At 37.6% G+C, this 13,305-nt stretch overlaps 1 protein-coding gene across 2 annotated transcripts; it reads left to right on the top strand.

Annotated features, from left to right (window-relative positions):
* On the top strand, nt 1-12,795 carry MIOS (meiosis regulator for oocyte development). Of its 2 annotated transcripts, XR_007203868.1 has the most exons (12): nt 1-92; nt 1,006-2,372; nt 2,570-2,668; nt 3,584-3,841; nt 4,676-4,845; nt 6,495-6,560; nt 7,157-7,315; nt 8,077-8,229; nt 9,385-9,589; nt 10,659-10,788; nt 11,000-11,165; nt 11,618-12,795. XR_007203868.1 is itself a non-coding variant. In XM_048304833.1 (11 exons), the coding sequence occupies exons 2-11, from the start codon at nt 1,076-1,078 to the stop codon at nt 11,094-11,096; spliced, it is 2,634 nt and encodes an 877-aa protein (XP_048160790.1). In that variant the 5' UTR covers nt 1-92; nt 1,006-1,075; the 3' UTR covers nt 11,097-12,795. The 2 variants fall into 2 exon arrangements, 1 of the variants encoding a protein (XP_048160790.1); XM_048304833.1 differs by having other exon boundaries at nt 11,000-12,795.
* The last annotated feature ends 510 nt before the right edge of the window (nt 12,796-13,305 follow it).

Here is a 13,305-nt window from a genome sequence, read left to right as displayed (position 1 = left end):
CCGGCGCAGCCGGAAGCTCTCTGCGCTTCCCGTTCCCCCTGCCCGGGCGGCGGGGCCGGCTGGCGGCGCCGGGCTGCGGCCTCCGCGGGCTGGTGAGCGGCTGCCGCGCCCGGGAGCGGAGGGAGGGAGCGTGGGAGGGTGGCGGTCTCACGGCTCCGGTCCGCTCTTGCGGCCGCCTCCGCCTTCCGTGTCTCCTGCCGGGAACGGGCTGCGGCCGGGGGCCCTGCGCCCCCTCGCAGGCGGGCGGGGGCGGGCGGGGCGGTGGCCTGCAGGCACACAGAGGCGGCCCAAGTAGACTAAATAATGCTGTTTTTTCATACCTCCGAATCTTGCATGTCCCTTTCCAGAGTGATGGAAGAGGTGTATAGGATCTGTGGGGTCTGTTGGCGTGTAGGCACGTGTAGTGATTCTGGGCATGCAGCTACCGAAAGTGTGAATGGAGTTTTGACAGTAATGTGCCTATTTGAATGTTGCTGGGCCAGATACGAACGGAGACGTGGTAACATTGGGGCGGGAGCTGGGATTAGGAGCTGTACAGTAAGATGACAATATGCATTTCTGTTGAAATCTTCCAAGATAGAAAGCCTTTATAGGCTGTGGAACGGGCTTTAGACAAAACAGACAGAGTCTAATTTTTGTCACTTTTTAATTAGACAGGGAAATTCTTTTCTAGGTATTTGAGGGAGTGGCGCTTTCCCAGCGGCACACCCTGACACAGCGCATCTCGGGTAATGTGTTCTTGCTTAATACTGGTGTGGAGTTTGTAAACACAGCAAATCCTGTTGTCATCAGTTCGTAGGTGGCCGTGTTGGTTCTGTCTCAGTACATACATACCAGCAAAAACAACATGTGCTGTGAGGAGAAGGCTTAAGGATTTGGCTTGAAGTGTGTCATGAGTTAAACCCTTGAGCTAAAAGTCATTTGGTTTTGTTGGTTTAATGATTATTTCAGATTGAAAAACAACTTGGGTTTTGATAACATTCCTGCAAATCATTTTCTCAACAGTTTCCATATGCATGGATATCACCTGAATCTTCTTACCAGAGCTTAATTTGTATGTCAATTTACCCTAGCCATGAGTGGCTCCAAACCTGATATCCTGTGGGCCCCACACCATGTTGACAGATTTGTTGTGTGCGATTCGGAACTGAGCCTTTATCACATTGACTCTGCTGTAAGTTCAGAGCTCAAGGCAGGGTCCTTGCGGTTGTCGGAAGAAACTACAGCTACACTACTGTCAATAAATTCAGATACACCGTACATGAAATGTGTGGCTTGGTATCCCAAGTATGATCCTGAATGTCTCCTTGCTGTTGGACAGGCCAATGGCCGAGTGGTACTTACCAGCCTCGGGCAAGATCACAACTCAAAATCTAAAGATTTGATAGGCAAAGAGTTTGTTCCCAAACACGCCCGGCAATGCAATACCCTCGCGTGGAACCCACTGGATAGCAATTGGCTTGCTGCTGGCTTAGATAAACATCGGGCTGACTTTTCAGTACTGATCTGGGATATCAGCAGCAAATATGCCCCAGAGACTGCAGTTGCTACAGAGAAAGTAAGGCTTTCAGCAGGAGATGCGGAAGCAGGCCTGGTAGTAACAAAACCACTGTACGAATTAGGACAGAATGATGCTTGTCTGTCTCTCTGTTGGCTTCCACGGGATCAGAAGCTGCTGTTGGCTGGAATGCATCGAAATCTGGCTATCTTTGATCTTAGGAACACAAGCCAAAAAATATTTGTAAACACAAAGGCTGTCCAAGGAGTGACTGTTGATCCCTATTTCCACGATCGTGTTGCTTCCTTCTATGAAGGTCAGGTTGCCATATGGGATTTAAGAAAGTTTGAAAAGCCTGTTTTGACCTTGACAGAGCAACCAAAACCCTTAACAAAAGTTGCATGGTGTCCAACAAGGACTGGACTGTTAGCTACTTTAACAAGGGATAGTAATATCATTAGACTGTATGACATGCAGCATACTCCCACACCTATTGGAGATGAAACTGAGCCAACAATAATTGAAAGAAGTGTCCAACCATGTGAAAATTACATTGCTTCATTTGCCTGGCATCCCACAAATCAAAATCGAATGGTAGTAGTGACTCCCAACAGGACTATGTCTGACTTCACAGTGTTTGAAAGAATTTCTCTTGCGTGGAGCCCAGTGACATCCTTAATGTGGGCTTGTGGACGACATTTGTATGAGTGTACAGAAGAAGGAAAGGCTAGTTCCTTGGAAAAAGATATAGCAACCAAAATGCGGCTTAGAGCTCTGTCAAGGTATGGTCTTGATACCGAACAAGTTTGGAGAAATCACCTCCTAGCTGGAAATGAAGATCCTCAGCTGAAATCGCTTTGGTACACTCTGCATTATATCCTTTATTTTATTGTAGTTTTTGTCCTAAGGAAGTAATATACCTTTATATGTAAACTACTTACATAAAATGCATTAAAATCTTTAAATACAATGCAACATCCTGTAAATACTTTGCATATCTTAACAGGATGTGACTTTAAATTTTTAAAAACATTTTTTGGGAAAAATTAAGCTTCCTATACATGAAAATACTTATGAAGCAGTATACTGAAGATATGGATCAAAAACTTACAGGAAACAAAGGTCCCTTAGTTTATGCTGGCATTAAATCAATTGTGAAGTCATCTTTGGGTAAGAATGTTCCAACTTTGCTAAGTACTGTTGTATAATGTTTGAAAAATGACGCACTCATGCGTTGTCTTTGGCAATTGTTCAAAGATGCTATTTAAAAATATTGAAACAAAGTATTTCTGTTTGTGTTTTAATAATGTAAGTTAACAGTAATTTCCAGAGTTTTCAGTGTTCTTTGAAAGTTAGTAATTGTAAAAGCATAGTATCCTCAGAGGAAAATCTTTGAACTATTTCAAACATTTGAGTTTTGAAGTTTTGACTATGGCACTAGGTATTCTTGCTCCCTGCATAACTATTATATTTTTCAAAGCTCCACATCAGGCTGTAGTTCTAGAAAGGTGACTTTGCTGTCACTGCTAGTGTATTAAGTACCTTTATACAACTATGTTTAAATAAGCTGGCCTGTTCTGAAGTGGTGATCACCCCTGGTTTGTCACATTCTGCTTCTCATGCCCGCTGAAGTTTTTCTTAATATAATTTATTATTTGAATATTTCCTTCTGATTTCAATATATGTCTTATTAATAAATATGCTCCTTGGAGCAAAAAATGAGTCTTCAGTGGTGGGAAAGCTTCTAACACATTGATGCTGGCTGAGAACTGGTAGAGCAGATGCTTGACCCTGTATTATGTATCTTCAATGTGAACATACTGAAAACTCCTGTCAGATGTAACAAATGGTAGAAGAAAGAAAAAAGACTGATGAATATGTGTCAAGCTTAGGTGCATAATTTTTAGCAGATCAAAATAATTTTGTGGTTGCTGCTTCTTACCATGGAGTTTTAAGCAATGTTGAAGTACCAAAATGTGATACTCAGCTTTTGTACCCTGCTTTATGATTGAAATCAAAGTGTTGTGTTGTGATGGCGATTGAAATTGTGATTTAAGCATAATTCAACTTATTTCCCATTTCTAGGAACAACAGAGAACCTCAGGCACAGCAGGAGTGGATCTGATAGACAGGCAGATATTATTCAGTATCTGAGTGAGGAGAGATCTTTGGCTTTGCAGCTCTGTGGGTGGATAAAGAAGGGAACAGACTTAGATGTGGAACCTTTCCTAAATTCATTGGAACAGGAAGGAGACTGGGAGCGAGCTGCTGCTGTAGCACTTTTCAACTTGGACATACGGCGAGCAATACAAATTCTGAATAAAGGGGCTTCCTCAGGAAAAGGTGTGTATTGTGTTTAGTCTTTTATTTTGGCTCTGTATTACATTAGATTTTTTCTGTTAACAGAATTACGGAAGATAGTTGGGAAGAGATGCCTGTTGTATTATGAAATTATTACTTGAAGCACTTGTATTGGAGCTTGGCAAATCCTGATATTTCACTCATCAGACTACCATATGCCATACTGTCTAGTTAAAATAGATCATATGTTTCAGAATTTCATACTGATAAAAAACCCAGAAAGACATATGTTCAGAACTAGGGATTCTTTTTACTTCGATGGAATTGCTGGGGGAAAGAGTGTCTGTCTGTGCTTTCCATAGGGAGGATTCAGAGTGAAGACATGCTACTTTCAAATTTAAGAATAAAATTGAACTTTCTGACAGAATGAGTATTTAGATTGAATAGTTTTTGCGTTTTTAGGAAACTTCTTAGCTTGAAACTTTTATATAAAATTGCCATCCTCCAGCTAGGTCTGTCAAACGATGGCTGGATATACATTCCTGTCTTTTCACTTCCTGTGGATATGAATTATGATAATGAAAGTCTTTTATGATAGTTATTTCAAAATACCACAAGCAGTGTGATGTTGTTTAAAGAGGTTGTCATGCATGTAGGTGCTAACTTACCTGAACAGAGGCATTTAAAGCAGAAGCTACTATACATGATAGTGTATGCACATTAATTTCAGGTAGTGTTAATTCTACTGCATTTTGTGTTGCATCCTGACCAAACATTGTGTTTCAGATGGATGCTTTTATTTACAGTTTTAACTGGATTTTTTTTAAGTCCTTAACTTGAATAATATTATTTCACTGATTGCTTTGCATAAAACAGGTGATCTAAACCTTAATGTAGTAGCAATGGCTCTATCAGGCTACACAGATGAGAAGAACTCACTTTGGAGAGAAATGTGCAGTACTCTAAGACTGCAATTGAACAATCCCTATTTGTGTGCTATGTTTGCTTTCCTGACGAGTGAGTCTGGTTCATATGATGGTGTTTTGGTGAGTAAATTTCTTTATGTTAGGTTAAAATTTCTTTATGCAATAGGAGCGTGTAGATATATGCACATATGTAGGGGGAGTCCTATATACTCCAAGAATTGATCAAATTAGAATGTATTCTTTTATCCTGGTGCTGGCAAATAGCATTTCTTTCTGCTAAACAGACATTACATATTTGGTGAATGTTATGTTAGTAAACAAATCATGCACGAACAACCAAAATATCCATTATAGTTGACACATTTTTTTAGAGGAATTTGATTCTTAGTATGGAGTTATTAAACCACTAGAAATACATTATCAAAATAATATAAACAGTGGAAAGAAACAGAAGAGAGATCAATAATAGAATTGCAAAAAGCAGACTAAATGCAGGGGAGTTTGCAGGACTTTCATCAAGCTGTATTTGCATTGAATTATATTTTCTTTTCCCTTGCTTACTTGTTAAAATAATTTCACTGTGTTGAAACAGTAAATAGAATATTCCAGGTCTTCTGAAACTGATACAGAATTACCATTTAAAAGGCAAACTAAATCTTTAATCATGAGATAGTTTGAGCCTTTGGAGGAGTTAACATACTTGATTCCTGGTTAGAGAACAGTAGAAATACTTGATTCAGTAGGAATTATTTAGCCCAGGAGAGGACTCCTGTAATGCAGCAGCGCAGTTGGCCCAAAGCTGTTGAAAGCGAAGCTGTCACAATTTGATGCTTTTAGGGTAATGAAAAACAAAAATGGTTAGAATCCCAGAGGAGAGAAACCTGGATCTTTTTTTTTTTTTTTTCTGTCTTTGAGAGAGAGTATTGTTGTTCTCTGGATGTTGGGTAGTAATTTTATAGGGGTTTTTATTGATGAACTGGCAACTTCCACATGATAAGGTGCTGTTTGTTTTTAATTTTAATTTTTCCTTCAGTGAGAAACCTGTTAAAATTTGAATGAAAGAGATTTTGCCAAGTGCATCTTGTTTTGGCAGTGTCAGTCACAATTTCTAATCTGAGAATATCAGGAGGGAAAAATACGGGCACAGCTAAGTGTGAGAATTAATACAGAGAAGTATTTTTTTTCTTCAGTGTTGCATCTAGTGAAATGATTAAAAAGCAGAAGGTAAATATTGATGCACTGCTGAAGCTCAAGTGTTAATATACTTATGATAAATTTGTTCTGGATGTTTACTTTGTGTTTGCTTGGGGTGTTTTGTTGCTTTGTTTGTTAACTTTTATTTGCAATTTAAGGAAGGAATGGAGTGGTTAGGCTAGTTATTTTGTAAATATAGTAAAGGAAGCTTGATTTGTTTTTCTTCTTCCTGTGACTTGGTGGGACTCTTGGCTATACATGCTGGAAGCACTAAGTACTCTACAGGACTTGCAAAGTTTATTTTTGTAGAGTTTCATAAACCTTGTAGGATGTGTTGTACCAGGCTTTCCTGGGAGATTGTTCCCGTATCTGCAGTATTCTTCTGATACCCGTATCTGAGTACAAACAAGTAAGCTGATATTTAGAGTTAGCTTTCTCCTGATGTCATGCTTTCTTTGTACACAATCAATTTCATTGTATTTGTTAGATGGTAGTGCAAGTGCTCTGATTTTACAATGTATTGGAAAAATGGAAACATGCGTCTGATGTTGGTATTCCCATTTTTCTCTCTAAAGTATGAAAATAATGTAGCTGTACGAGACAGAGTGGCATTTGCTTGCAAGTTCCTCAATGATGCTCAGGTAGGTTTATGGTTGCACATTTAAACAAACTTTTATACTTGGCTTAATTCAGAGGCAGAAGAAACTGGGCTAGAGGGGTGAACAGTAGAAATAATGAGTCGTGAGTGATTTGTTTTTTCTTATCACAGTAGTATATAAGATATGGTATCTGGTTTTTAGTTTGTATTTTCAGCACAATTTTTGATTTGGTTGTTGGTTTGGGGGCTTTATTGGTTTTATTGTTATTTTGGAAGTTTTTGTGAGTATTCATTACATGGTAGTTTAAATGCAATTGCATCAACTGTACACCTGTTCTACTGGATGATATTTCTACTTACTCAGTATTTATTTCCAGGCTTTAATGTTCTCTCAAATTAAGGTTTGGTTTTACATCAGGAATGTTCTATTTTAAATTCACCAAAGTATTCTAAGAACACATAACCTCTCTTTGCATTTTCTATCAGGAAGCTTAAAGTTTGTGTATAAACATGTGGTTTCATGCACTGTCATACAATATAGTAATTTAACTTTTTCTGCATAACATCCAGCAACACAGCATTCTGTTAGCAGCAGACACCGTTTTTACTTATATATTTCTTCATACATATTTTTTATAGCTCAACAGGTTTATTGAAAAGCTGACAAATGAAATGAAAGAGGCTGGGAATTTGGAGGGAATACTGTTAACAGGGCTGACAAAAGATGGAGTTGACTTGATGGAAAGTTATGTTGACAGAACTGGAGATGTCCAGACAGCAAGCTATTGCATGCTACAGGTTAGTGTTTCACTCCAAAATAAAGTTTATGGAGGAAAACTAAACATAGTTTCTTTATCAGCATAGTGTTGAATTTTGTGAACTAAGAAGTATTTTCTGTACTAAATTGGGACAATTGGGTTTTTTTTTGTGGAGTCATCGGAAACTCAGTGTTAACTAACAAGCATGTGTCTTCACCCTCTCTGGTTGAGATAGCTTGAGGAGATAGCAGGGGAAAGAGACAGAAGAAAATCAGTCCTTTTCACTAGCTGAGCTGGGAATACCCATTTGTCTGCTTATTGCTGGTGTGTTTCCTGATGTTTTCATTATTTTTTTTTTGCTTTCAGGATTTTGGTAGAGAACAAAGGTGAGGGTTTTGTTTGTTTGTTTGTAGGCTTTGGGTTTTTGTTTTTTTTTTTTTAATAAGGGGCTTACCTTGGCCATTACACAGTAGCAGCTATTGCCAGCAGTGTATTTAACTGCATATGCAATCATGACAGTGATGTAGACTGTGATATGTGACAGAACTTTCAAATCCTTCATCTCACAGATGTAAGTTCTTAGGAAGACATGGCAGCACAAGTATTTTCAACCAGAGAGAAACTGAAGAAAATCTTTATCAAACTCACTACAGTTTACAGAAAATTCATCTTCTTCAGGATAAATGACACTATATTATTTATTATATCTTGTAGTACACTTTGTAAAGGCTTTTGAAAAACTGAGTAATATGTATTGTGTGTCTTCAGTGCATAGCTGACATTTTTTCCTGCCTGCTTTAGGGTTCTCCATCAGATGTACTTAAGGATGAAAGGGTTCAGTACTGGATTGAGAACTACAGGAATCTTTTAGATGCTTGGAGGTTTTGGCATAAACGTGCAGAATTTGATATCCATAGAAGTAAGCTGGATCCCAGCTCAAAGCCTTTAGCCCAGGTAAATATAAAACTTATATGAAGTATGACCAGTCCAGAAAGGAATGTGGCATGGTACTTCCGTAAAAAAAACCTTGCTGGCCATATCTGGGTTTTCTTGAGGATTTATGTGCAAAAGAAAGATTTCAACTAAGCTTGCCCTAATAAAAAGAGGTGTCACTTTTTTTTTCAAGTAACAGGTCTTTCAGAAACTGTAACCTTATCAACACTTTACTTCTGGGGAAACCGGAAACTCTTTTGATTTTTTTTGATACATCAGAGATGTATCATCCAGCTGAATTCAGTGTCAGGGTGAGACTGATGCTGAAACCATGGAACTAGTTCAAATTACCTTTAATTGAAAAAAACTCAAAGCTGTTTTGAAGCCCTTGAACCTGACTCTAAAGTGAACAGCAGCAACTTTCATTATCAGTTCTGAACATATGCTGACCCAAAAACTAATGCCATTCCCAAATGCTATCTTCTTAACATCTGGTGGCAGTTTTAGCCAACATGGTCTTACCATTTACTCTCTTATGTCTGCTAAGTATGTTCATTACAGGCTTTGGGGCCTGGGAGTTTCTGAGGAAAGCTGGTTTTGAATTCATTTATCAGTCACAGCTGTTTAAGCAGAGCTGTTCCAAGTGGGAGGGAGTTGAGTTTACTGCTCCTTCCTTATGTGGTTAACATAAACAGCCCCTGAAGAGTTTAAAATATGTGCTCCTTGGTATCAAGTCACAACTTGTGAAGGATGCAGATAAACAATATTAGGGAAATCCTTATGTTGGGGACTGTAGTGTGAGTCATCTGACTGTAAGGAGGGAGAGACCAGACTTTATATAGTAAGTAGAATAAACCTAATTTCTTCCATTACTGAAGATACGGCTTTTATTATCTTAAATAATGTATTTCAAAGTTTTAACAATTGTGCATGTTTTTATGTGCTTTTGAAGTAAGTGAGCATAATTAAGGCCTATTTCTCAGGGCTGTGTGCCTCATCTATAAGCCAAGATGTTAAAAACTCCTTCACAAGTAGCTTTGGCTTTCCAGGGCACTCTCTAGAATATCTGGTAAATAAATGTTTACTAGTATTACATACTAGCTTGAATGGATTCACTCACAGATGTAGCAAAAGTGGAACCAAACCAAAAAATTAATGGGCATTTGTTCTCTTTAGGTGTTTGTGAGTTGCAATTTCTGTGGGAAATCAATCTCTTACAGCTGTTCAGCTATTCCTCATCAGGGGCGAGGTTTTAGCCAATATGGAGTCAGCGGTTCACCAACCAAGTCAAAAGTTACGAGCTGCCCTGGTTGCCGTAAGCCCCTTCCCCGCTGCGCACTTTGCCTGATCAATATGGGAACACCAGTTTCCAGCTGTCCAGGTATGACACAGTGGGTTTTAGTTATTCAGCTACAGTACTAGTTAAATTAGCAGTTCCTATTGGAAGATCTTCTGTTGCATTTTTTTTTCTAGTTGTGATTATACTGTAAATATTCATACTCATCATTTTGAAGGGAGAAGGATCATAATTGAGAATTTGTTTACATACCATCTAATTTTATGATGAAACCTTTGTTTCAATTCTTAAGGGTCAGACAGTATGCATAGTTACTTGGTTCTGGCAGTTTTCTGTGAAATTGTCAGTCAAATTCCATGGTTAGATTGATGTAGAGATCCAAGTATTGTGGAGGTCAGTATTGTGAGCTTTACAACTGAAAGAAATAGGGAGTGTGTTTTCTTGAGATTAATTGTAGGGATGCTACACAAATCTTCGAATGTAAATGAATTAATTTTTAGGTGGAAGAGGAAGAGAGATGTGTGCTTTCTGTTACTAAGATGAAAGAAAGCAGGGGTCAGGCTGTCACAGCTAAGAGATATTATGACTAGAATATTTTAGTTCTTAATGCCTTTGGCTCAGCATTATATAATGTCTAAATGAAAAGGATTTTGACCATATTTTTAAGTCAGTCTTGTTACAGAGCCATGAGCAGCTGTAGAGTTGTCATGTTTATTTATCTCTTCTCATTCTTTTAGTGATCTTTGTTATGACTTGTATATTTTACTTGTTCCAATTCATAACTTAGATATTGTTGATTTTCTTTTTTTAAAGCAGAAGATTTCATGTGCAGCAGAATAGGCCCATAATTCACTGGAATGTAAATCAATAAAGCATAAATCACCATTGAAGGATATTCTGTCTGTAAAACTTGTTTAATAGGCAAGTTTAGCACATCCATGAGATGTGAAGCAACAGCTCAGCAGTCTTAATTCTTTTTTGACATTCTTCCATGTCTTAATATTTTTACTGACTTCTCTTTTAAAATCAGGCTGCTTTTTCACACAATATCCCTAATTTCAAAACTATTTTAGTGATGTTGCTGGAACTGAAATACAAATGAAGTGTAATGATTTACAGCCATATTTGTGGGGGTGGGTTTTTCTCTGCACAGGAGGATCCAAGTCAGATGAAAAAGTGGATCTTAGCAAAGACAAGAAGTTAGCCCAATTCAACAACTGGTTTACTTGGTGTCACAACTGTCGGCATGGTGGACATGCTGGTCATATGCTGAGCTGGTTCAGGTAAGTTGATGTTAAATTTTTGTTATTTTACATATGTGTGCTGCACTGAGTAGAACACGCCTCCTTCCCTGTATCTATCATTATAAAGTTTAAATAGTAAAACTGAACTATGTTACTGAGTTTTTCTGAGATACTACACCTCTGCACATAGTTAAATATATAATTGCAAAATTATTTTACCTCTTTTCTTTTTTTGGCTGTTGCTATTTAGGGACCATACCGAGTGCCCAGTTTCTGCCTGCTCTTGTAAGTGTATGCAGCTGGATACAACAGGGAATCTCGTTCCAGCAGAGACTGTCCAGGCGTAAATACTATTAGAAAATGTGTGGCTCTCTAATGGATGTCCATCATAGTCCAAGCATATATTTTAGACAAAGGTAATTTGTGACTTACTGTGAAAAAATAAATTGCTATCAGAGTAGTAAAATGATGTGTGTATGACTGTGCTTGGTAGAAACAGGTATTCCTGAAGTGAGCCTCTAGGTACAGTGTGTGGCCCTTATACAGAGGACTGAAGAAAAGCACTCCTGGAATTGTGGACTCTTTGGATTTGCTAAAATCCAAAGACCTTTATTAAAAAAGTTTTCAGGATAATGCTGATTGGCCCCAAAGCTGAGTTTATATGCTGTGAAAGCAGACCTTCAAAATAAACACTTGAAAAGTGTCCTTCAGAAGATGGCAAAGTGGTGCTGTGGATTCCTCTGTTCATTGTTTGATCACACTCTCTTGTATGCAAATGATTGTTTCCTTATAAGTTCATTCAAAGTGCCACTGTCAACTGTATTCTAAAGATTTTTTTAATGAAAAATCCATTTCTTTCTGTTCCCAGGTTTTATGGTAAAGCAACGTCTTTGCAATTCAGGTTCTTACTTAACCAGCCTACATATCTAGCTGATGCAAATTTTAATGCTAAAGAGTGGGGGTTTTCTCTTCTAGCAATGACTGTATCCTAGAGAAGAGTTCCCTGAGAAGTCATGTGACTGTTTCAGTGCAGAGTGCAGGTAAACTATAGGAGGCTGTATCTGATAACTTTTTAACTTACTACTGTGAAGGTCTGAAATCTCAAGGACTGGAGACTTGTAAATACGTAAGTTTTAAACAGTGTGCAGAGTTTTGACTACAGAAGTATTTGCAGACTTCGAGATAATCAGCATTTCCCTGTACTTCAGAAATATACTGGGAAGTATGGAATCAACCTGTATAAATCCTGCTTCTGGTCACTAGTGGACACTCATCTGCTCCCAAAAGGCTGTGCAATTCTAAGTAATTGGTCAGAGTACTTCTAGATGTGTTACCTGCTGGAATTAAGATTATTTATTGACTTGAGAGAGCGTCAATGATACTTTGCTAATACTGTACTATGAGCTAATTGGTATTGTTGTCCTTGACTTTGTAGGCAACAAAATTCACACAAATTAGGGAAAAAAACCAAACCTGTTTTAAGGTATGTGATAATAACATCAGTTTACTTGGTGTGTGTTTATTTACAATATATGAGTTACTCAACACTTGTGTGCTATGAAATACTAAATGGAATGCTAGCAATAAACTGGTACTGTTTGCCAGGACTGTGAAAATTGGTGTTTTAAAAGAGAATATATTGTAATATACCACTGATTCTCTGTGCTCTAGTGTAGTTTCAAGAAGATAAAATGTGGAAGTGTTTTCTGTGGGTGTACAGGATTACATGCAGGACTTTGGGTTATATTTTCTGTTTTAGTATTAATGTTGTAATGCATCTGCATTTATTTTGATCTAAAATTGGCAAAGATCTTTTTTTAAATTAAAAATCTAAGAGGTACTTGATATTTTTAGGCATGGGAGGGAGAGCAGTTCCTTTTTTTTCCTTTTTAGAATATTTATTTCTCTTTCCAGTATTTTTGCACACTTCATGTTGCTGTTGAAGAGCTCTTCAAAATGTTCTCCATTTATAAATGTAAACTGGGGCTTACTGTATGATACCCTATTTATATAAATACAGGCAATAAAGCTTTTGCTTTATGGAAATTAGGATTTGTAAGTGTCAAGTGTTTGGTTTTTATTCTTGTGTAGTATCATTCGATAAATTTTCCTGATAATTTCCATGTTGAGGTGAATGCAACTACCAATATAAAGTGTCTCGTTTCCTCATGTAAAGAAAAATCATCTATAACGTTTTCACCTCGACTATAACTGTGTGTCAAATTCTATCAAGTTAAATTACGTGGTCACTTTATTTAATACTCATCTTTGAAATGTTTTGAATTAAGAATATGCATATTCTGGCACAGTATCACTGTGAGTTTTGGCTGTTGCAATTAGTAATCAGGCTTTCAGGTCAGTAATTACACTGTTTGCAAAATTTACAAAGCAAGAGCTGTATGTTTTTTAATTACCAGATTTTTTTCCTTGTTTTGCTTTAGAATTAATAAAACTGTAATTCTGGGGGTGATTTCTTGTTTTCTAACAAAAAGTGTAGCTACAAACATTTTATTAGCTGCAGTTACTTCTACCTTTACTGTTGCCTGGTATATCTCA

This window comes from Corvus hawaiiensis, chromosome 1, assembly GCF_020740725.1.
Source record: "Corvus hawaiiensis isolate bCorHaw1 chromosome 1, bCorHaw1.pri.cur, whole genome shotgun sequence".
Lineage (NCBI taxonomy): Eukaryota > Metazoa > Chordata > Aves > Passeriformes > Corvidae > Corvus > Corvus hawaiiensis.
Note: the sequence above shows the minus strand (reverse complement) of the source record. Positions and strands in the feature narration are given on the sequence as shown.

What these genes read in the sequence shown, in the direction of transcription:
- MIOS (XM_048304833.1), top strand. Translation starts at nt 1,076, where the DNA reads ATGAGTGGCTCCAAACCTGATATCCTGTGGGCCCCACACCATGTTGAC. An exon ending in AGGGGCTTCCTCAGGAAAAG is followed by an intron (nt 3,842 to 4,675) that starts GTGTGTATTGTG and finishes TGCATAAAACAG; the next exon opens with GTGATCTAAACCTTAATGTA. An exon ending in GTTCATATGATGGTGTTTTG is followed by an intron (nt 4,846 to 6,494) that starts GTGAGTAAATTT and finishes TTCTCTCTAAAG; the next exon opens with TATGAAAATAATGTAGCTGT.